Here is a 26108-nt window from a genome sequence, read left to right on the forward strand (position 1 = left end):
TCGATATAGTGGTGTACTTCACAGCTGGAAGACATACATTGTAAGTGATGGCATCTGATAAGCATTACGTGAACAAATCTAATGCAGAGCTAACATGCAAACGTTTTACAGTGCCTAAAAGACAGAATGGCATTTAATGGTAACAGTTCACAGAATAAAGTCTTTATAGGATAGACTTTGAGTTACACGATAAAGACATTTTTCTGCTTGTCCTAAAATTCTATTGGAATGCTTGAATCTGTTTTACTGTCTAAAAACTTTTAACATTGTAGGTGCCACGCTTTTTACACAAATTCAAAACTATTGAAGTTAATACTACTTCCAGTAGGTGCTGTTTTATCAGCTCCTAAATCACCCCACAAACAAAACTAACAGCGTGTTTCACACTTTATAAGTTTTCCAGATATATACAAAGTCCCAGTATGAAGCAACAAACCCTGCTGATAAGAGGAATGGTAACGTCAAATTGTAAATAACAGATAAAAACATAATCCAGACTTGAAAGACTGTATAATCAGGGCCTGGACCCGTGGCAGGCAAGTACTGCTGGTTCATGGTATTTAAGCAGATTTGAGGGGGGGGGGGGTAAAATAAGGGCTAAACATATTAAAAGATGCATTTGCTTGCATCTTTACCATAAACATTGGATTTGGTGGAGTGCTTTCGTCCTTCTCTTTTCGTTTCATCTTCTGTAAAATGGTAAAGCAAAAGCTCTAGTAGCCCCTGGGATTGCATTCATCCATTTTTGCCTCAGTCAAGAATTTGATTTATATGTACCACCAGTAGTGGCATAAACCATTATATACTCATATCGTGCATTCAGTAGCTGATCACTATTTGGAGTATTTATCATTAAAATTAGCCATTTTCTAAAAAGGTATTGTGCCATGGAGCTGCATCCATCGGCATCATGCATAAAAAGCTAGACAGATAGCGGGAGCCTTGTTATAAATTTGGGTGCATGGCTTTGCTGGCTCATTGATTATCCCAACCAGTTGCAAAACTGTCCCAGATTGTTTATAAACTTTACACACAAAGGAAATTCCATTTTTATGCAGGGTCCTTTGCTGGGCTACCCGAATATCTGAATGACTACATGATTACAATCAGGAATGCTCTTAAACTTTACCCCATAAAATGTTTACTCTAGTTTACATGATAATAATAATAATAATAAAAAATATCATATGTTTTCCATAAAGTGATGACTTGCAAGAGGAACACAAACAATACCTAAAATAACTTTATTGGGCGTTTTAATAATTTTCCATATACAGCATTATAAAAGTTTTATATAAACACACATATTTTATTCCCATAGATAAAGGAACTTACTTTTAACATAATAATATACAATGTAAGTTATTTTAAGAAAAATAACACCAAAGTATTATGTTTACCCGTTTTAATATAAAATGTATTTGAACAAATAAAAACTCCATAAAATATATGTGACACAAATACATTACATACCAGCTGTAGTCCATTGTGGAACTACTGAATATTCTTATTACTACAAATGATGTAATATTTTAATTTGTTTTAGAATATATAAATATTTAGCACACCTTTTTGGCAACTTTTTCACGCACTGCATGCAGAAAAGTGGCCTAATGGCATGATACATTGACCCCATAGTATCCGTCTTTTATCAATTTCACACAGAAAGCAATTATTTGTAAAATAACAGCTTATAGCAAGTGAGACTAGTTATTTATAGTTTTGGTCTGGCGCTGACTTTTTTGTTCAAATAGTATAGAAATATTTACGTTTTTGTTTCATAGAGAAATACTAATTAATAACATCCAAAAGTAAATACAAAGATAATTTACTGTTCTTTTCAGTTGATTTTAAAACTGGATGTGACATACAAACGTCATTGTTCAAGAGCTGATTCAATACTTGAGTTGTTTCCTGTGTGGTTGTGCTTTCATTCATGCAACTTCGGAGGAAGACCTTTTATGGAGAACTGATGTCTTTGACAAACGTTTTGGGCATATTTCAACCACTGTTTAAAATTACATTGATATATCTTCAGTTTCATGGAGAATAGCTTTGTTTGCTTGTTGAAAGGTCTCGTAAGCATGATCATGACCATTGAACTTGATGCATGACTGTTTATCTTCTAAATTTGACAAATCTTTGGGTTGACACCAACAGCATAAACATGACTGAAAGAAAATATAAAACATTAAAAACATGTATGTACATACAGTATGAAAAATGCGGTCCAGCAGGGAAGGGGCCAGCACACCTCTGTGTTAGGGCTTTTTATTATGGCTTTCTGTTATAGAAGAATATAAAGAAACCAAATATGGGAGGTGAACGGAATGCGGTAAGTTAGCTAATAAAAGGAGTAACATATTGAGAACTGTCAATATGTTTTCCTTAAAAAAATCTTTAACATTACCCTGAACAAGCAGTCTGTCAGACTTGGGCCCTACCATTCAATTTATCATCAATGGTAGGTCCAGCAGCCGATTCTTGTGATCGGCTGGAGTTGCCAAATTCTTGAACCCTTTTCGGTAATCTTATCATCCCATATTTTGTGAATAGGGGATATCAATACATTTTAGTTTTTTCCTACGGTGCATAAAATATTGTAAATAATTATGAATGATGCTACATTGTTACTTACCTTGAAGCAGTTTTTATACTTTGTGCTGACCAAGTAAAGTGCTATTGGGTTAATACATGAATTTAAATCAGCCATATTTAATGCAATGTAGTTTGCTGGGATCATAAAGCTGTAATAGAAAGATACATGCAGTATATAAGTACATACAGTATTATACATTACTATAAAACTAAAATGAGGTGACTCTAATTATCAATGGCTCCCAATATGGTGGACCAGGAAACCTATGCATTGCAGAGAAGATGATTAATGGTAATGGTTATACCAATAGAAGAAAAAGAGAGAGAGGCTGCGGTCACACGTTGCGTTTTATATCATGACATGTGTGTCCCCTTTTTTCAAGGTGTTCTCCAGTGACAAAAAGATAGACTTTAATTACACAGGATATGGGCACCTTGCTGATAGGCAGGGCACCCTACGGATCACAAGAATGGGGGTCCATTGTTCCCCCTTGTACCCTAGATAAACAGTTACTCAGCTAGTACAACACAACCTCATTCTTGTCATCCATGGGGTCCCATCGATCAGCAAGTTAGCCTTATCCTGTGAATAGGGGCTAACCTGTTATCACTGGAGAACCCCTTTTATTTTTTTTAAATAAAATATATTATGTGTTATTCTTTTCAGGTATGTTGCTGATAATGTATACATCAATTTATAATTGAAAATCACTTCATCTGATTGCATGTTAAAGAAAAACTAAAACTCTATTATATCATGGCAAATGGAATTAAAACCATTAAAACCATAGAAATTACCTGAGAAGTTCACAATGCATTGGATATCCTTTGTAGTCAAATATAAACTTGGTCATTCTACTAAGATGCAGAGGTAGCCAGCAAATGGCAAACACCAGCACAAGGCAAAATACAGTTTTAGCCACATCCCGTCTCTAGAAAGAAAATATTAATATATGTCATGTAAAACCATTCAGATTATGAATTTTCTTTTTCATTTTTGTTATAAATATAAACAATGTACTACTTTTTTTTTTAAATAAAGCTAAAACTTGTTTTAAATGTTTCAGAGTAAAAGTGGAAATCATATAAGAAAAATGATAACAGCTTTACAAATGATATGCATAATATGTAATACTTTGATATTACAAAGGTAGTACTGTACCTGTTTTAAATGGTCAGACAGTGAAATTGTTATTACACTTTTCTTGCGTAGCAACTCATATGTCATCAGACTATAAAAAATTGCAGTGACAAGCAAAGGAAGGCAGAAGTAGAAGCTGAAAAGCCATGGGTCTTTATAGGTCTTGTAAAACTGAAAGAAGTAAAATGTAATATATGAAGTACATATAAAGAAAAATTAATTAACAGATTGATCTGGCATTAACTACATCCATCATGCATGAATTTTAAGTCATCTTAAAATCCCCTCTGCCAGCACTCTGGCGCCCATATCTACTAAAAGTCTGTCCTCGTAGTAAATTGGGAGCAGCCTACACCAGTTTGGATCTGTATATTCAGCTATATTGGTACCATTATAAAAACTGTATTGGATACTATAGTAAATGCGTCCGAATGTGTATCCACACCCATGACCTCCCCCAGCCCTCTCCCACATGCCCAAACTGGCATTTAGGTTGGAGAAACCAGGACACTATGTGCCTTCTCTGCCATAAAATTGTCGGATAAGGTAAAATGAATCTCCTCGGTGGGCTCACTGTACCGTAACCATGCGTGACCTCTACGTGAGCCTTGAGCTTGCCACAAATTTGTGTGGCTTGCTCACAGACCCAATAAAAAATTGTGTGCATGAGGCCTTAATATCTGAGTTGCACTGGCCCAATAAAGGATCATTCCAAGGAAACATGGCTATGAGACAATCACAGGTAGACATAATTCAGGATTTTAAAATGAAAAATCAAAGAACTTGGCCATTTCTGTTTTTATGTTTCCCCTTTTTACGGAACACATTGTACTTCCTAATGGTACAATTTGATATTCCTTCTAAGCACAAAAGAAGAGTCAAAAAAAAAAAAACGCTGTTGCTCCATTTATTTGCAAGCTTTCACTGTTAAGTTCAAATGACACATCCCATTTGTTCTTTAGGTCAGTATGATCACTACAATATCAAATTTATATTCTTTTGTTATGTAATAGTACCTTAAAAATGTAAAAACTTTTCGAATGAAAATGACTTTAGAGCTCCATATTTTGACACCTTTAACTTTTTAGTGTATATGTGTATATACTGTACGTTTTGGTGAAAATTTCAATTAACAGATTGATATATCTACTACTTTATGTTCTCTTTATGTAGATTTTATTTATTAACCAGAGAGATCTAAAATGTAATCCTACATTAATACAAACACAATTTAGGTGCTGTAAAATCCTACTTACCTCCATGAACCATGAAGTTTGAGTTGGGTCAAACATGCAGGTCTTCATGTTTTGTCCATTCAAGTTAATAACATTAAAGCCTATGGCCTCTGGGATTGCCAGTATCACTGATATCATCCATATTAATGTAATTACAAAAATGGTCCATTTGGTAGAATTATTCCCACCAATGTGATTCCAGGATGCAACTGCTCTGTACCTGAAATAAAATGAAATAATTATTTACATTCATATTTACACAAGTATTTCTTGTAAAGTATTTCTTATAAGCTTTATGGATTTCCATGCATTTTTACAATTTGATGTTTTATATTCTTCAAATTTGACATGGATTACATCTCCTAAAGACTTTAAACACATACCAACATTATTCCAGTACAATCAATGCCCCAATATTAACTTTAGCCATAGTTAATTTTTAAAAGCCATGCAATGGGGCTTATTGACATAGTTACATAGATAATAAGAAAATAAATATGATACAGATTATTTTGTGCCACAAGCCTTAATATTCTAGACCTGAGAACCTGAGGTCTAAAAATTATGGAAATAAAATAAAAATAAATAAATAAAAATGAAACAAAAAATGAAACTTCAAACAGCTCAGTACACTGAAGTATGAAAAAGTTATTAGCATCAGGCAAAACAAATTTCTTTTTGTACACATTCATTTAATTTTTCAAAATGTATTAAAACACAATAAAACCTAAATAAAATTGGTATCACTGTGATCATACCGAACCAAAGAACAAAGCAGGAAAGTTGTAAAAACTAAGAAAGTGACGCAAATGCGTTTTTTTCCCAATATTACCACATTTGCAATTTTTTTCCAGCGTCCCAGTACATGGCATGGAATAATAAATAAAAGTAACAATAACATTTCTTGCACAGAAAATAAGCCCTCACACAGCTCTATACAAAAATGAAAGTTATAGATTTTTGAAGGGAAGGTGGAGAGTGAAAAATGAATGAAAAAAACCTGCCTCCTTAAGGGGTTAATAATAAAATGCCCAGCAACACCCCCCTTAAAAATAATAAGGTTGTATACTTATCCTCCAACGTTTACTCCCTGCATTCTCTTCTCTGTGTGGCTCCTCCCAGCACACTTTATGATGCAGCGCTGTTGCCATCCGCTGGCATCAATGTGTGTGCACGGGCAGAGCGCATAGACGTTCCTCTGCCCGCACTGCCAGGAGGAGTTGCAAGATTCCACAAAGAGAAGAGGAGCTGCAGGGGAACACAAATACAAGTTATTATTTTTATATACTCCTGTATAAGCCGAATGTGGTATTTTCAGCACAATAATAAACGCTGAAAAAAATTGGCTTATACCCAAGTATATATGGTCCATCTCACCGCACACAATGGGCCACAAAAGAAACATTATCTAGCAGGCGTTAATCTACCTGATGTCAGGGTGCGGGATGTGTGTATACACTGGATCACAGCGGGAGGTGGTACTAGCCGACACCTGGGACCGGAGTCTAAGTGGCATCCGGTCTTCACCAGAGCCTGCCGCAAATCGGATGGACTTGCTGTGGCAGGATACCACTAGGTCGTTCCACAGGTGCGACTAGCCTGCGGTGGCAGCCGAGGTCGAGGTACCTTAACGGAAGAGTCTCGAGGTTGGGTCCAGGCACAAGGTCAGGGCAGGCGGCAGAGATGTAGGGTCAATTCCAATCTGCAGTCAGCAATGGGAGGTCCAGGTAGATGGGAAGAGGAACACAGGAACACAGCAACATAGAGGAACACTGGCAACGCAGGAACATGGAGGGATTCAGGACTCAGGAGCAGGAACACACCGGAGCGCAGGGAAACACAGGAAAACGCATGGATACACACGAACACACAGGAACGCAGGAGACACAGGAACGCAGAATAATCGCTAGGGAGATTTCTCTAAGGCTGTGAGGCACAAAGATCTGGCAAGAGACACAGGAAGTGGCTGGTATTTGACAGAGAAGGCAGCTGACCAGGCGCCAATTATCGTCGGACATTGCGGGGACCGCCATTGGAGCCGGGACAGGTGAGATAACCCCCAGAGCCTGCCTGTCTGCTACATAGGGCACACGGGTGCACCCATGACCCAGGATATGGGTTACAGGAGCACCCATGGCCGTGACAGTTCTTATGATCTGTGTAAACACAGACTGGATGGCGAGCTCCCTCCAAAAGATATCGCCATTCTTCCAGGGCAAGTTTGATGGCCAAAAGTTCTCTATCCCCAATGGAGTAGTTCTTCTCTGCGGGAGAATAAGTCTTGGAAAAGAAGCCACATATGAGCATTCGGCCCTTAGGCCCCTTCTGGGTGAGCACCGCCCCTGCACCTACAAGAGAATGCGTCCACCTCCAGGATAAAAGGCTTCTCTGTATTGGGTCTAGAGAGAACTGGAGCTGTGGCAAAGGCGGACTTTAACTTTGTGAAGGATTCTTCAGCCACTGAAGACCAGAGGCGTGGATTAGCACCCTTCTTGGTAAGTGCCACGATAGGAGAGACCAGAGTAGAGAAGTGTGGGATAAACTGCCGGTAGTAGTTTGCGAAGCCCAGGAACCTCTGAAGACCTTCTGGACCTGGCCACTGCAGAACTGCAAATAGTTTAGCAGGATCCATCTAGAGACCTTTGTCGAAGATTATGTAGCCAAGAAAAGGAAGACTCTGTTGGTGAAACAGACACTTCTCAAGCTTGGCATAGAGATAATTAGCCATTAGGCAGCCAAGAACTTCACGTACGTGAGACTGGTGGGTCTCGAGGTCTGGAGAAAGCACTAAGATGTCATCTAGGTATACCACAACACACATATACAGCAGATCTCTGAAGATGTCATTGACGAATTCCTTGAAGACAGCTGGAGCATTACACAGTCCAAATGGCATCACAAGGTACTCGAAATGTCCATCTCGGGTGTTAAAGGCTGTCTTCCATTCGTCACCCTTGCGGATCCGTATGAGATTGTAGGCCCCACGAAGGTCCAGCTTGGAAAAAATCTTGGAGCCACGCAGGTAGTCAAACAGCTCAGTGATCAACGGCAGAGAGTAGCGTTTTTTTAACTGTGATCTTATTAAGTCCCCGATAATCAATGCAAGGACGCAAGGAGGCGTCCTTCTTGGTAACGAAGAAGAATCCTGCGCCCGCAGGAGAGGAAGACTTCCATATGAAACCTCTTTGCAGGTTCTCCTTGATATACTCCAACATGACTGTGGTCTCGGGAACGGACAGCGGGTACGCCCGACCTCAGGGAGGAGAGGTACCTCGCAACAACTCAATAGGGCAGTCGTAAGGACGATGCAGCAGCAAAGTCTCTGCCTGTTTGTTGGAGAACACGTCAGAGAAGTCCCGGTAGCACGTTGGTAGACCTTCCAAGGGCTTGGGAGACACGGAGGATACCAATACGGGTACTGGTAGAGGCGCCACCATACAGCGGGACTGGTACTCCGGACCCCAATGAAGAACCTCCCCTGTTATATCGTTGAGTACTGGTGCATGGAGCTGCAACCATGGAAGGCCCAAGGGGATGGAGGACGTGGACCGAGGTAGCACATAAAAGGACAGTCTCTCCTTGTGCAGAACACGAACCTGTAAGAACCTGTAGACGTCTACATAATGTCATATGTCATATGATTTATCTTATGTAATAGTCTCACATTATTTGACCGAAATGTCGTAATTTTGATCTGTTTCTCAAAACCTCACTGATTTGTTGCTTTATGGTGAAGGCTTTATCTTGTGAAAAATTTGTTGAAAAATAAAAAAAGAGGAATAAGAATATAGAACGTGTATGCCATGTTTTCCGATCGTCTCTGACCTTCTCCGTCTCTGACCTTCTCCGTCTCTGACCTTCTCCGTCTCTGACAATCTCTTTAAGTGTCTATCAGTGATCATCTCTTTGAGTGTCTGTCACTGACCATCTCTTTCAGTGACTGTCACTGACCATCTCTTTCAGTGACTATTACTTTTTCTATGGGGAGATATATCAGAAGTGTTTGAGTGCAGAACTGCTCTAGTTGGCCATGGCAACCAATCAAGCTCAAGTTTCATTTTTGCACAGCTGTTTATAATATTACAGCTGATCTCTGATTGGTTTCCATGGGCAGAACAGTTTTACCTCAGACATTTCTGATAAATCTCCCCCTATCTCTGTATCCCTATCCATCTTACCTCACCCATAAGTGTCTTGTGCTCATTGCCTGTAATAAACAATCACAGTTCAGAGCTCATATAAGGACCTATGGCAGAATAGTAACCAATCACTGCTCAGCTTCTAACTGCCACAGCAGCAGCAGACAATAGCTCCTGTATATGGTGGTTAATAACTGTATTTTGGAAAGCATGGGGTGAAAATATTTGCTCAAAACCTATGATGTTCCCTGAGTCACAGGGAGGGGCTGTGCAAAATTTAGTGACTGTAAACGCAATGGTGCAGATTCCTTGAGTGGACATAAATACATACAAACACTCAGCTTTATATATTAGATAAGGTTGTTATAGATAAATAAGAACCAATTAGTTTGGCCACATACAAGTTTCTTATGTAAATTATGATATTCTTCAACTAAATGCCATAACATGAATTATTACCTGTCAATACTAAGTGCACACAGGCTCAAAACTGTGATCCCAACTGAAGACTTTTGCAGGAATGGCATCAGTTTGCAGACTTCAACTCCAAAGGGCCATTGCTTTGATAATAGCTTGAAAAAATTAGAAGGAGTAAAATTAGTTATTTTTTTATGTATTTGGAACCGAACATTTATATATTACAATACACAGTAACACAACTGTTCAAATACACTGCTTATTTCCATAACTGAAATATCCTGTACGTACAGCAGCTGTTTCACATTACACCAATATAAGACAAAGAAACATTCTGTAATGAGGACACTAACTTTCTTACAAGTGATAGACCTGCCAGTGTCTGCATGTCCCAGTAGGCAAGATTGTTTCAATTATCATGAGAAGGAAGTTTCAATGAACCTGTAAATACTACCTAGAAAAATTTTGTCTCAATATAGCTTCTCTAGACTTTGCAAGTGCAGTCAGTTTAAAAACTGAAATATTTATTTTTTATATTTAATGTCCTAGTAGGTGTAACTACCACTGAATCAGCTCAAATGGGGCTCATGGTGTCACACGTCTCGGCATACAATGGTGTTGAGTGAAGGATGCATAGCATTACTCTAAGGCCCCTTCCACACTAGCGAGTGTGATGCGATGAACTCGCATCACACTCGCAACGCAAGCTGCCAGGAACGCACGGCCCGAACGCTGCACCGCGGGAGTGAACTCAGCATGTCAGTTCACTCCCGCGGTGCAGCGTTCGGGCCGTGCGTTCCCGGCAGCTTGCGTTGCGAGTGTGATGCGAGTTCATCGCATCACACTCGCTAGTGTGGAAGGGGCCTAAGCAGAGCTTCCTCCAAAGCCCTATGGTTGTTGGTAGCCTTTAACCCATTATAGGGCCAGTATGTAATACATCATTGTGGCGGTATATGCTTGTGGATTACCTCTAGTTACCTTACCTTCTTGTACTTCTTGTACTTGTATTGTATATTGTTTCAATAGCAATCTGATTGGGATTTAGGGTGGTATCACATTCACATTTTTTTCACTGAAAAATCACTGAGCCCATTTTGGTTATGGACACATACAGATTGGTTTTCTCTTCCTGGCTTCAGATATTTTCACTGATGTCTTACTGACCCATTCCTTTCCATGGGCTTTTTCACACTTCAGTGATCAGTTTAGAATCTGTTCTTTTTGAATTGACTGACAACAACTGATCAGTGAAAAAGCCCATTGAAAGGAATGGTTCAGTGAAAAATCACTACTTATAAAATTCCAATGTGAAAAACCACCCTAAATTAAAGTCCCTATTCTGTATATGGACATGCAGTCATGTGCTTTTTTCAGAAGCTATTCATGTTGTCGTTGGAGGAAGGGGGCAACTGTAATTTCCTATGGTACCCAAAATGACTCCTCCAGCTTTTTCTGAATGCTGCAGCGAGGCTAATCTTTCTGCCAACCTGCTAAACCAATGACTACACCCCATTCCAACTACTGCTCAGGTTGCCCAAAACCTATAGAATACAATATGAACTAAGGATAGGATAAGTCACAATATACATTATTTCAAATATAACTTGAAGAAAACATGTTTTGAGCATTCCTCCCTCCATCCCGTATCTTACAACCTAATCTTTTTATATAACAATATTCTTCATGTACTAATGCACTTACAATCTGGGCATGCATAGTGGATAGTTGCCGACTGCCTGATGATCCTCGATACGTACTATCCTATATAGCCCAACCAATGCACAAAAAAGCCATTTTATCTTTTTTGTCAGTGTAAATAAAAAAATGATTGTGATACTCATTATTAGTATTTTATCTATATAAATCTACAAGACAAAACATTTTTTTCAGTGGCACTGCAAACAAATGAAAGAATGGTTGGGTGCCCGCACTTCAGGATCGGCTACGTCCCCAACAATAGAAAAATAAAAGATAGGCGGTACTCCAAGGAGTGCCGCCTATCTTTTATTTTTCTATATAAATCTACATATATCTACATCTATCTATATAGACTAAAAAAAAAAAGAAACACTGAATACCACACCCTAGATCTCAATGAATAAAATATTCAAAGTGCAATTCTTTATTTATTACATATCATAATGCAATGAGAAAATGAATACATAAAATGATCTATAAAAATCAAGGTTTAAATCCCATGGATATCTGGATTTGGAATAATATTCAAATCATAATAGAAAATCAATTTCAGACAGATCCAACTTTAGTGGAAATTCCTCAAGGAAATAAGGCTCAGTAGTGTGTGGCCTCCACATGCTTTTATGATCTCCCTCCAATGCCAATGCTCCTGATGAGCCAGTAGATGTTCTCCTAAGGCAGTGATGGCAAACCTCTTAGAGACCGAGTGCCCAAACTTCAACAAAGACGCGCTTATTTATCACAAAGTGCCAATACAGAAATGTAATTTGTTATTTATACTCCCTTCTCTGTCACAGTTTTCATTGATACAAGCCCCTGAGGACACCAATAAAGCAGAAAATAGTCCCAGGGAGAGCTGTCACTTTAAAATACCTCTGTGCACAGCAAGTTTTGGGCTGTCTGGGACTGCAGGAAAATACCTGGACTCATCTCTGGTGATGGCCTGGGTGCCCACAGAAAGGGCTCCGAGTGCCACCTCTGGCACCAGTGCCATAGGTTAGCCATCACTGTCCTAAGGGATCTCCTCCTAGACCTGCATTAAAGCATCAGTCTACTCCACTGAGTCTGTGGTCTAAAGTTGCATTGGTGGATGGAAAGAGACGTGGGCCCACATTTATTAAAGCCTTTGCGACAGTTTTCTGTCTGACTTAGCACTAGAAAGAGCGTGCAAACTGCTTGCACATGTATTTATAAAGTGTTTGTGCCAGTTTTGTGTCACGCCTGCTCTGTGTCCGAGAAGACATAAAAAGTCTGCACCAAAAGGGGTGTGTTACTGCTTAGTCAGACTGTGCGCCACAATTCTGTCTGCACCACAATTCTGTACTTTGAAGTGCACCACAAAAAAAGAATGGTGCATTCTGCCTGAGCAGTGCAGATTCATGAAGAATGTGTGACATATTTCCTGAACCTGTCGCACACTGTACACTACAGGTAAACTGTAAATGTGGGCCACAATGTCCCAGATTTGCTCAATTGATTCAGGTCTGGGGAACATATAGGCCAGTCCATGGCATCATGCAGGAACTGCTGACACACTGCAGCCACATGAGGCTTAGAATTTTCCATACATCAGAAGGAACCCAGAGCCCACTACACTTGCATATGGTCTCACAATGGTTCTGAGGATCTCATACTGATACCTAATGGTAGTCAGGCTACCTCTGGCTAGCACATGGGGTGTTGTGTAGTCCTCCAAAAAAATGCGTCCCCACACCATTACAGGTTAATTACTGCCAGAATGGTCATGCTGGAGGATAATGGAGGCAACAGAATGTTCTCCAGTGTATCTCCATCTCCCCTGTGATGTTGTTCTATCTGTTCTGCTAACATGTTTGCTGTTAATGTGCTTGCATGTTCTGTCCAGCAACAGTAAGGTACTAAGGAGGATTAGGCTGGTTTGAGCCTGCAGTCCTGTGATCCAGTGTGGGCTCCTTCTACATAATATGGGTTTCTACCACAACATTACAACTGGTGACCCTCACTGAGTCTATATGAGTGATTTTTAGACACATGGATAGTAGCAACTTGCTGGAGGTAGTTTTGCATAGGCACTACTTCTCCTGTTCCTCATTGCACAGGAGGAGGCAGGGGTCCTGCTGCAGGGTTGTTGCCCTCCTACAGCCTCCTCCATGTCCCCTGGTGTACTGGCCAGTCTCCAGGAATCTGCTCCAAGCTTTGGATACTGTGCACACAGCTAACCTTCTTGCCACAATTAGGATTCATGTGACATCCAGGATGAGCTGTGCTACCTTCTGGGTAACTTCTGTGGATTGTAGACACTGCCTCATGCAACTTCTAGGGCAGTGATGGCGAACCTTTTAGGCACTGAGTGCCAAAACTACAAGCAAAAAAAAAGATATTTTGACAAAGTGCCAAATGGCAATTTAAAGTAATTCACAGGTTTCAAACGTATTGGTGCCCTGATTATACCAATACAAGAGAAGGAAGGAGAAATTTGGATTGTTATTGTAGTTTCCCTCTAAAGTCCTCTTAACCCCTTCCCGACGCGCGCCGTACTAGTACGGCGCGCGCCGGGTCCCGGTGGATGGAGAGGGCTCGCGGGCCGAGCCCTCTCCATAGCCGGTAAGTCTTTGCTGCATATTGCAGCAAAGGCTTACCGGTAACACCCGCGATCGATGCTAGCATGGGCGCCGCCATCTTGTCGTGGATCGCTGCTCCCCGATGACGTCACGGGGAGCGCCGATCCGTCGCCATGGTAACCTCGGGTGTTCCGAACACCCGAGGCTACTTCGTTTTAACCCATGCATTACAATGTGCTTGTCACGGGTGGACCCGCGACCCACATCGCGGGTCGCGGGCTCACCCGTGCCTCTCGCTCCCCGCAGGCGCCACGCCAGCGCATCTCACCTCTCCCCGCTCCCGAGTCCCGGCCTCGCTCCGTGCGCGCGCGGTCCCGTGCCTCTGGGCGCGCGCGCGACTCTTCTAGGAAATTTAAAGGGCCAGTGCGCCATTAATTGGCGCTGGCCAAATTGTCCAATTCTATTTAAGCCTGCCTCTTCCTGCAAGCCCTGCCGGATCTTTGTGCCTTGCGCCCTAGAGAAAGCTGTTTTGATGCCGTGTGCTGTTCTTGAGATTTCCCGTTGTGACCCCTGCTCCGTTTCTGACTACGCTCCTGTGCCGCCTGTCCTGACCTGTTGCTACGACTCTGACTACGAACCTGTGCTGCCCGTCCTGACCTCCTGCCTGACCCCGACTACGAGATTGCCTGCCGATTCTGTACCCCGACCTTGGCTGCCACTGCGGACAAGTGACGCCTGCGGAACGACCTGGTGGTACCACGCCGCAGCAAGTCCAACCCGCTTTGCGGCGGGCTCTGGTGAAAACCGGGTGCCACTTAGACTCCGGTCCCAGGTAGTGGCTTGTGCCATCGTCCGCAGTGGTTCAGAGGATCCACAACCTCTAAGCCTGACAGTGCTAATTGCACATTGTAATGCATGGGGAGTAAAATCCACATATACTGCCATACTGTAGTATGGCAGTATATGATAGGATCGATCAGACTACCTAGGGTTAGAGTACCCTAGGGAGTCTGAAAAATAGTAAAAGTAAAAATAAAAAAAAGTTAAAAAAAAAAAAATTATAATAAAAAAACCTAAAAATTCAAATCACCCCCCTTTCCCTAGAACTGATATAAAAATAAATAAACAGTAAAAATCATAAACACATTAGGTATCGCCGCGTCTGAAAATGCCCGATCTATCAAAATATGATAATGTTTTTTCACTATGTTTAACCCCGTAACGGAAAATAGCGCCCAAATTCGAAAATGGCATTTTTTTGCCATTTTGAAAAATGTAAAAAAATTAATAAAAAGTGATCAAAAGGTTGCACAGTCCCAAAAATTATAGTAATGAAAACAGCAGCTCCGTACACCAAAGTATGAAAAAGTTATTGGCCCCAGAAGATGGCAAAATAAAAAAAAAATATTTTGTACAGGAGGTTTTAATTTTTTTAAATGTATGAAAACATTATAAAACCTATACAAATTTGGTATCCACGTGAACGTACCAACCCAAAGAATAAAGTAGACATGTCATTTGGGACGCAAAGTGAAAGCTGTAAAATCCAAGCCCACAAGAAAACGTCACAAATGTGGTTTTTCACCATTTTCACTGCATTTGGAATTTTTTTCCCGCTTCCCAGTACACGCCATAGAATATTAAATACCGTCACTATGAAGTGCAATTTGTTACGCAGAAAATAAGCCATAACACAGCTCTTTATGTGGAAAAATAAAAAAGTTATAGATTTTTGAAGTTGGTGAGTGAAAAATGGAAGTGGAAAAACTAAAAAAGGCCAAGTCGTTAAGGGGTTAACAGGATGAATCATGGGTCCGGAGAAGAGGCTACAATGATAATCAAACTCTGTCCACACCTCCTTGATTCAGGTCTTGAGTCCTGAATGTTGACCTTTGTGCTGGACAATGCCCTGGGTGCCCAAAGAGAGGGCTCTGAGTGACACCTATGCCACCACTGTTCTAGGGGTATGAAAAAATGTGAAAGTGACCAAAACAACAGCAAAAAATTATGAACAGAGAAATGATCTGTGTCTACACCAACAGAGTTGCTCCTTTACGGAGTTGTCTTGCTAATTGCAGAAGAAACTGATTCACAATCAGCTAAATTCATAAATGGACAGGTTGATTTCACAGAAGTGTGATTGACTTATATTATGCTGTAATGGTGTTTATTTTTTGAGCAGTCTATAATATGCACATTATAACTAATATAACAATAGTTTTATCTCTTGTATAGTGATCATTGCTTGTATTGTATTTTTTTCTTTATTTTCAATAAACACAACTGGAGCTTTTGATATTAAAAATGTTCCCATTGAAAGCCTGCAGCAAAACGATATAATGTTACCCATGTGGCTACATAGTGGCTGCACATGGCCTCTGGTTCATCAATTGGACATCTTTGTTACCAGACTTTGCTGTAGGATATTTGAATTCCACTCCTTTCCATTACTGCCTAACCATAGCATATGTGCTAATAATTATATATTATGATCATATCAGCATGCCATTCTAAAGAGATAGCTATCAGTGTGACAGCATAGCAAGGAAATGACTACAAATATCTTCAGGAACATGTTTTAGATTTGCACAGTTTTTCTGGGTAATATCTTGGATTTCACGGACTCTGCTTTTAATCCACTTTAAATGTATCATTTATCATGGCAGACCATACATGTGTGTTAGATTTTATTGTGGTATTAAACAGTAGTTTGCTATGATGAAAATGTTTGCTGTGCCATTACCGAATCTGTCATATAAACCTTACCCTTTGAGAAAGCTTGGATCTTTAGCTTACTGAGTGGTGTAACTAAGGCCGCACTTAAAGGACATCTACCAGCAGGATAGAGGGTTGTATGCAAATGAGCCAGAGGGGCTCCAAGCTCCAGAGTTGTTGATGGAGCCTGGAGCAACTCAGGCTCATTTGCATACAATCTTTCATCCTGGTAGATGTGCTTTAAGGACAGCATTATAAATTGAACAGGTACAGAAGGTGAGCCATAACATAGTGATCAAAAGTATTGGGACCCTGCAACTCTGTCCAGAAAAAATTCCAGAAAATGATTGCAATCACAAATTCTTTGGTATCCATATCTTGATCATTTTACACAAAACTCCAAAAATGGGCCAGACAAAAGTATTGGCACCCTCAGCCTAATACTTGGTAGCACAACTTTTAGACAAAATAACTGTGAACAACCGCTTCCGGTAACCATCATTGAGTTTTTTACAATGCTCTGCTGGAATTTTAGACCATTCTTCTTTGACAAACCGCTCCAGGTCCCTGAGATTTGAAGGCGCCTTCTCCAAACTGCTAGGGATTCAGGTCTATGGGATTCAGGTCTGGACTCATTGCTGGCCACTTTAGAAATCTCCCATGCTCTCTCTCAAACCATTTTCTAGTGCTTTTTGAAGTGTGTTTTGAGTCATTGTCCAGCTGGAAAACCCATGACCTCTGAGGAAGACCCAGCTTTTTCCAGTGCCTGAGGCAGCAAAGCAACCCCAAAACATCAGGGAACCTCCGCCATATTTGACTGTAGGTACCGTGAGGTTAGCCACAGTGTCATGGGCTTTAAACTTCTTGATGGCACTGTGCAAAGTAGACACTGGAACATTCAGGTCTTTGGAGATGGACTTGTAGCCTTGAGATTGCTCAGGCTTCATCACAATTTTGATTCTCAAGACCTCAGACAGTTCTTCGGTCTTCTTTCTTTTCTCCATGCTCAATGTGGTACACACAAGGACTCAAGACAAGTCACCAGGTCCAAAGGGTATATACCCCTGGGTACTGCAAGAATTTTTTACTGTGATAAATGAACCTTTTTTTAAAAAAATATTTGAAGATTCCTTAAGGAAAGGTTCTGTTCCACAGGACTGGCACAAATGTGGTGCCAATATACAAAAAAAGATCAAAAAGTGATCTTGGAAATTATAGCGAGTTTAACTTCAGTTGTTCAGTTGTTATAGATGATATCCTGTAGTTTCCCACCATGCATAACCTTATGACCCAGTATTTGCATGCGTTATTGAGGGATTTTTCTTGTCAGACTAATCTGATCATCTTCTATAAGGAATTAAGTTCTAGACTGGACCTGGTGGAGGTGGTGGATGTTTTATATTTTTACTTTAACAAGGCATTTGATACTGTGCTAAATTAATGCATAAAATGAAAATGCTGAGACTAGGGGAAAATCTGTGTATTTGGGTTAGAAATTGGCTTAGTGAAAAAAGAGGATGCTTCTTAATAGCAAACTCGCAGTTATCAGTGGGGTGCCACCGGGGTCAATATTGGTCTACCTTCTATTAATACATTCATTTAATGACCTCACAGAGGGTTTATACAGTAGTGTTTCAATAATAACAGATAATATTTATCTCTGTAAAGTAATTATTACTGAGATCAATAATATAACGTTACAGAGGTATTTGTTGAAGTTGGAGGAATGGGCAGAGAAATGGCTGATGAGGTTGAATGTAGATAAATGTAAGGTTATGCACTTTGGCCATGGAAACAAAAAGTACAATTATGTTATAAACCAGACCTGGGTATTGTATGGCTCGCAGTCCACATCCAGCCCTCTAACTATCTCTGACCGGCTCTGAGTTCTAAGGATATTAAAACCATACCAATTTCTCATGTGGCTCCATGACAATAAAATGAATTGCCCACTCCTTGGCCAGTCAATCATTTGGTAAAACTTCAGCTGAAAAAGACCTGGGGGTATTGGTGGATAGGAAACTTAAATTGACCAGAGCCAGGTAGCTGCTGCTAAAGCTAAAGCAAATAAAATTATATTTTAAAAAAGGCATTGCTTCTGATTAAAAGGACATAGTTTTGCCCTTATACAAATCACTGGTCAGACCACACATGGAATATTGTGTACAGTTTTGGGCACCAGTGTATAAAAAGGACATGTGACCAGTACATGGTTTGAGGCGATTCTACCATCACCATAGACAAAGGTTCTTTACTGTAAGAGCAGTGAGACTATGGAACTCTCTGCCGCAGGAGGTTGTTATGGCGGACTCTCGTTTTCAAGAGAGGCCTGGATGAATTTCTGGAGAGCAAAAATATCACAGATTATGGTAAAATATTTTGTTTGATTCATATAGCTTGGACTTCATGGACCTGTATCTTTATTCTACAGTGTGTTTTTGCCCAAGGTTTGTACCTTATCTATTATGATACTATTAAAGGGGTTTGTTAATTGCAAACATTTATTGAATTTATAATTTATCTATAGAGATTAAATGTGTGATTGTCCACTATGACCACTACCAATGACAGTAGCTGCTTTTCATGTACTGTGGAAGACAATGGAGGACAGCAATTGGTAATCCCTGTTGGTCTCACAGATATTGAATGGAGAAATTGTGTGCATGTGGTTATCATGGGATATATAGAACCTCTGTTCTCATTTTTTGGAGTCTATTGCCTCTTTGTCAATCTCTTTGGGATCAACAGAGATAACCAAGAGCAGCCTATTGATTATAGTGAATAAAGTACATAGATGACATACATTGCTATATGAATGGATAGGGTAGTAATATAGTAGTCTAGACACATGATTTACCCCTCATATATCTCATGAAACTGTTTTTAGACATAAAGAAGAATTCGGAATTGTATAACACACCTCTGGCTTTCTTGTTATTCTACATGGTTCATTACATTTACCAGCTCACAAATACAGTAAAATGCATTTTATGGCTTACATAGTGCTGTTAGGTACCAGTAGTAGAAGGTGAGGGGTATAGTGTGACACTACTCATTTTTCAGTGTCAACATTGAGTAGTAAGTTTAAGTACAATACTGCACGTGCTCTTTACTAGAAGTCAAGGTTTGTGTTGGTAAGGGGGGTATTATCCAGTTGGTCAACATCTCTTTCCTATTAAAGGTTAAATGGTGATAACAGAGATAACATTAAAATTTCAAAAATATATATTTTTTAATGTATTTAATATTGTGATGTTTATATTTAACTAATATATTGATTGCATCAGGCATGGTGAACTTTAGAGTAGAAATGAGAGAACATCCAAGAAATAAATCGTACAAGCTTTTCTGAAATTTTTTAAAGATTCGGCTTGTGTCTCTGTCTACTTGATCTGAGTTGTTGCTCCAACTGTCCTGGAAATCAGTTTAACCCCATTTTTATTCTAAAACATAGGTTTTCCATGTTATTTCTTTCTTTTATTAGTTTTTTTTAGATACAGCAACTTGAGCTTCAATGCAAAGGTGCATTTGTTAAACTTTCAGAATGTCTTTGAAGTCACTAGATGTAAATGTATTATGTTTGTACTTTGCATGAGCCTTTTTGATATTTGGATTTTTTTCTCTTTGGTTATATATTATGCTGTCATCATATATTTCAACAATTGAATTGAAATTAAAACAACTTTGCACTGAACCTGTAGTTGTCCTCTTGGTTGTCATGATTGAAATTTAGACAATAAAAACACACAACAAATAAGCTAACATTTCATATAAAAATGGAAAAATATTTGCTTTTAATGATGTTTTCTTTAGTTTAATCACTGCACAAACGCAAACTATGCATGCATGTGTGAACCTAGCCTCATTAAACTTTCCAAAACTCAGTGAAGTTGAGCCAAAAGGCAGCTAAAACACTTCATCTCTGAGAGTGTTTCATTATAAGAAGCCGTGACATTGCTAAAATATGTCATCATTTCATCATTTGCAACTTTAAACAGCAAAGATTAGGGCTTTGTTATAGTAAATTGAGAAGCATATGCATAGCACTACCCCCGAGCAGGGCAAATCTGTCACAACACTTAAAGCCAGGGCAGTTTAAACACAGAGGTGCTTCCGTTCTGAGGGTCTAAAGTGAGAAACCTATTTACCCCTAAGGAAAACCATATACACAGGGTACGAGTAGTACTACTGTATTATCCCAGTATATACAGGATAAGAGTACTAGTACTGTGCAGTGAACATATGCTGAACATAGAATACAATGATATATACTGTGCTGTATTCATATATATATACAGGATACAAGTAATAGTAATTAATGTGCTGATTCCAAATATATGCAGGATAAGAGTACTAATACTGTGCAGTGCCCATATATTGCACATAGATTACAAATAGTAGTGCTGTGCCAAATATGCAGGAAAAGAGTAGCAGTACTATAATGTGCCAATACTATATATGCAGAATAAAGCACAGACAGACACGGGGGAGAATTTATTATATGCCTTCGTGGAGGTGGCATAGTCACAATAATAATTCAGTGCTGGCGTAGAAGAACTGATGAATCTTCCCCACAGTGTTAAAGTTGGGATTGACAGTGGTAACCCTACTGCTGTAGAGGCTTTTGCTTCAGCACCATCTATGGTTAAAGTGACCTTGTTTAGTTTGAATCTATCAGGTGACTTTTCCCTACTGATCAATTCCCAGAACTCACAATATGACAGAACTGTGGAGCAAACATAGTCAGGAAACATTTGTCAGAAATCAGATTTATCAGCTTTGGGGATAGGTTGGTAGTACTGAGCAGCTAAATGACAGAATCCAAACCAAACAGCATTTTGGGCTCTTTAACTTATCTTTATGACTGGTTGAAATCCGACCACCAGTTACATGTCATCACATTGTTGTATGTATTCATTTTCGGCTTTATTTTACTTTAGAGCGAGAATATTCATGTTATTAATATTTAATTAATTTAGACAAAATACAGATTTCTATAAAATGTATCAAAATATAAAACTTTATTTCAGTTCGGTTAGGAAGTATTTTCATACAAGAGGCAAAAACTTGGCTCATCAAGTGGAACGAAATAATTAATGAGAAGCTGATGGGAACTGACATTGTATGCACCACTAACTCCATCCATTTACTACTGCTGTGCAAAAACAAGACAAATGTGCACCAAAAGCTGGTGTCAACTGTGTTGTATGATAGGGAAAAGTATTAGTGTCAAAGAGAATCATTATTACTAAGGGGCATGTCTGCAGTTGAGAAATAGCCGCCCTGTATGCAGGACACAAAGGTTGTGCCAGAGCACAAGTATACAATTTGAAAGTCATTGGGGCAGGGTGGTGAAACACTGCATAGAATACAGCAAAGCAGATGTGAGATAGCAAAGAGTAGAAGTAACAGCAACAAGCAAACTAAGGAGAAAAATGCATTCACATTCTGTAGTGAGAAGGGAAGTAGTAATATAAAATAGAGCAGCGGGTGGAGGGGAGGTTTAGACAGTAAGAAGCATGAATCTAATAACGGATCCATTAAGATCCAGGATTTAGGGTGAAAGGGACAGTGGAAGCTGTGGAAAGAAGTGTAATAAATAGCTGTACGAATAGATGTACATAAATAATGCAAATGGATATGGAGCACAAGGGTGGAGAAAATTAGATCATGCCTCTACATCTATTCATTGATATATCATAAAACATGAACGATCAGATTACTTCATATTTTATATGTTTCGCAAAATACTTAGTTTCTGTCATCAAATAAAAGTAACATGGCGCTCCTCTATTAACCATTCATTTCATTAATCCACACTTTTCATTTACGGATGCTTAGCATAATAGCTAAAACATTGCCTATTACTACTATGACACTGAAATTGGCAGTCTACTTCTACCGTCAGATATTGCCGTGCGGCACAAACCTCTGCTGTAAACGATTGGCTAAATCTCTTATCTGTTCTCCGTGATTCAGTTTTGACCCACCTTCTACAGCTGACCAGTTATAACAATCAATATGAGCAGAATGTCTAGCACCATACAGTACAAATGTATCTTTTTTTTGGTTGTTAATTGTATGTGTTACATTATCACACATCATTACTTTACCAATGCATTGACCCTAACTAGATACTATAGCTGCAATTTATTAAGGCATATCCATGATATTTTCATGTAAAACAGGTTAAATATTGAAATTATTACAAAATACATTAATAAACCACATGATCAATGACATCACTGTTTACATAACAATTCTATGCATAGTTACCCCTAGTTATCCTCTTGTGTAATAATGTTTGATTCATGTTCAGCATTGTAGATGGCTTGTCTAACAATACAAATTGCTTCCTCTTCAATTTAACCTCTGTGTCAGTCCCTTTAGTGTTTTTACTGTATTTACTCCACATTTCTTCAAAGCGTGTCATTTTTGTGTTGAATAAATGGCTTGCTTAAGGGAGTCACCTAACCTAACAAACTTAAAGGCTTCAAAGACTATTAGTGACATCAAATCTATGCATTCATTATGAGTTATAGCAATTTTATGGTATCATAACATAAAGGTATATATTAAAGAGGTCTATCTGGGGGCAATGGGCGTTTTCCTAAGGACCCGTGGTGGTGGAGATGGGGTCAAAAAGCCATCATCCTTTGCCAGGGGAATAGATGCATGACACAGGTTTAGGTAAATATTCATTAAAATAAGTTGTTACTTTAAATGGTAGATTTACTGAACTCTCCATAGTTTGATGCCTGGTCCTGGCAATAAATACACTCTTTCACAATTGTTATTGTAGATATTATCCAACTGAAAGTCAACCCAAAATAAACTTCACTCCCTTCCTTAATTTCTGCATAGAAACTTAAATGGATATTAAACAGTCATGGAGAATAGCAGATCAGGCTTCACCTTTGGGAACACGTTCCTCATTCAAAATTGTGAAACCACATCTCTAGTTTCATTTGCTTAATTTACTGTTGTCTTCAGGGAAGCTGATTGATAGAGCCTGTAGATAATCTCTAAGATACAGTATTACCCCAGAATATTTGCCTAATTTTATTTTTTAGGTCATTTCGTAGTGTGTGAATGTCTGCATGGACTTAAGTGGTAACAAACATGTGACAATGAAATTAACAAATGATGACAATATAAAAGGACTCAAATTTGCATGTATAAAAGTTATTTTTTCAGTTTTAGTTCATAAAAACTTGTCCAGGATTGAAAAAATAAATAAATAAAAGCAGGGAACATGGTCATATAAAAAGTAAGTTATAGATGATAAATACCCCCTGGCTCCAACACAACCCAATTTCTGGTGGCCCATGTCATTCTCATTGACCTGTTCTGCAGTCCTGATGTCCCATGCATGAACACATAGCCACAGTAGCCAATCAATGGCTACAATGGTACAATATACAGTATACAGACATTACTGCTGAGGCTAGTATTTGGCTGCCATGGTCATTTGTACACATACTGTTTGGCACCACATAACTGCTGGAAAAATCTAGACTGGCATGGAGTTGAGCAGTTTAAGGGTGGTTGGTTCAACTTTTCCCAAGTTTATTATAATATTCTATGATTCTTTTTCATGAATGTATCATGAAAATGAAGCAATTTTTTTAATAGACAATTCTTTATATTTTTTTACTCACAGTTTCCTGTCAATGGATGAAAGTGTAAGCTTACAGACCAAGGCTTCATGTACTTAAACAGCCCAGCTTTATTGATTTTTCATGAACCCATTCAATTCAATGCAGAAATCGGTCAGTGAAATAGGCCCATATGTCCTGTTTACAAAGAAATACTCTACTGCATGCACTATGTATCATGGACCATGAACCACACACAGATACAGTGCTGTTGGTAGCCTGGAGTTATAGTAAGTGTATACAATGTACCAGTCCACATTTAGCAAATAATTAGAACACCAAGTGAGTGTTTAGCTTAAAGAAAATTCCGTTCTAAGCTCACAGAAGCCCATGTTTAGACATCACAATGGAATCATAGTAATTCAGCTTTAGATTTCTAAAACTGAAAAAAATAATGAAATATCCATATACAAATCATAATTTGTAGATATGAAATGAAAAACTGAGCCACAACTTACCTTATATGTGGTGATTGGTATGTCGATTATGATATGGAGCAGATCTCCTAAGGCCAGGCTGGCAATCAGCAGGTTAGTCTTATTTCTCATGCTTTTATTTTTATAGATTATCCTTAATAGGGTTGAGTTCCCAATAATCCCAACTATGAATATCAGGCATGACACCACCGTGTTAATATATTTGAAGGTGTCCTTAATCTCTAGCTGATGTCCACATATGGGATATCGCCTCATTATTCTTGTTTGATAATCTTTATTTTGTGTCAAGTTTTGCTTTAATAAATGAACAACGTCTGAAGTCTTGAGTTCATGTGGTTTTACTGTTGTGGACACACTTCCCAACAATGGAGGCTCTTCATTAGTCAATGGTTCAAGGGAAGGACTTGGTTCTTCGCCGCAGACTGCAGCTGCATAAAACAATACTATTGCCATTCTTATATGCACCAAACCAATTTCCATGATGGGCAGGGAAAATGAAGTTTTTTGTATGTACTAACAACTAAATGAAATAGCTTATGTATTCACCTTGATGACCTATTAAAAGACAAAATATTACCATTTACATTTGCTTAAATAATTTTTTAAGAAAACTAATAAATATTATGAAGATTTCCATGATCACTGGATATTATAAATATCGCATGGTCACAATTTTGATAATCATGTGGAATATACTTTTAATTTGCGAAATGTTTATAGTGCACATATTATTAGTTTATATTTCTAATTTAATATATGCATATAGTTGTGCTGTACATGGGTTGCATTGCTTGCAGAGTTTAATTTTGTGTCCTATGTAAAACCACCTATTGTGATTTTGTACACATATATTACACTCTATACAATATACATAATATTTACCTAATCCAAATGAAGACATAATAAAAGCAAAGGTTCTATAAATACATATAAAATGATGTCAAGTTAACTTGAAAAGTAAGATAAATTGTTTTACTGCAGAATACCAATAAGTATTGTATAATAAAAAGCTGAATTGGCAGAAAATAAATATATGGCAATTTACCTTAATTTATCCCAGTAAGGAATAAAGCTGTAAAGATGGTGTGAGGTAGTGACTGTTCTTCAGCTAGTCCTAGAGATTTACATCAGGCTGGGGGTCTTCTGTAATGTCTCAGTGGACATGGATGTAGTGAATACTTCAGACCTTTCTTCTGGTATTTGTGTGTCTGAAAAGCACTAGTCAAATACTTGTACATCAGTCAGTGACAGACCCCGCCTGCTTCCTCCTACAGCAACCTATCCCTAGACCACTTTTGTCCCTGTAGTCTGGACAGCATCATTGAAACACATTAGAGATCAAACCGGACTGCATACATAGACATGTTTTACTTGAGAACACGTTACCACATAGGATGAATCACTTACCACATAATTCTATAAGCCCTAAATGAGCAACTTTCTTCTAGGAAATAACTCAATATCAACTCTTGTGTCCCTTCATAACACAATAGATAAGTTAATTACAGAAATAATGTTTTATAAATACAA

At 38.8% G+C, this 26108-nt stretch overlaps 1 protein-coding gene across 1 annotated transcript; it reads right to left on the reverse strand.

The window, feature by feature from the left end:
- Positions 1 to 25778, reverse strand: EDNRB (endothelin receptor type B). The gene is made up of 8 exons (XM_072135404.1): positions 25624 to 25778; positions 24600 to 25133; positions 9573 to 9685; positions 4996 to 5194; positions 3761 to 3910; positions 3397 to 3530; positions 2639 to 2747; positions 1 to 2171 (listed from the first exon to the last, which is right to left on the reverse strand). Exons 2-8 carry the CDS (start codon positions 25056 to 25058, stop codon positions 2019 to 2021), a joined length of 1317 nt encoding a protein of 438 aa, XP_071991505.1. The 5' UTR covers positions 25059 to 25133; positions 25624 to 25778; the 3' UTR covers positions 1 to 2018.
- Between the last annotated feature and the right edge of the window lie 330 nt (positions 25779 to 26108).

The sequence above is a fragment of the Engystomops pustulosus genome, chromosome 2, assembly GCF_040894005.1.
Source record: "Engystomops pustulosus chromosome 2, aEngPut4.maternal, whole genome shotgun sequence".
Lineage (NCBI taxonomy): Eukaryota > Metazoa > Chordata > Amphibia > Anura > Leptodactylidae > Engystomops > Engystomops pustulosus.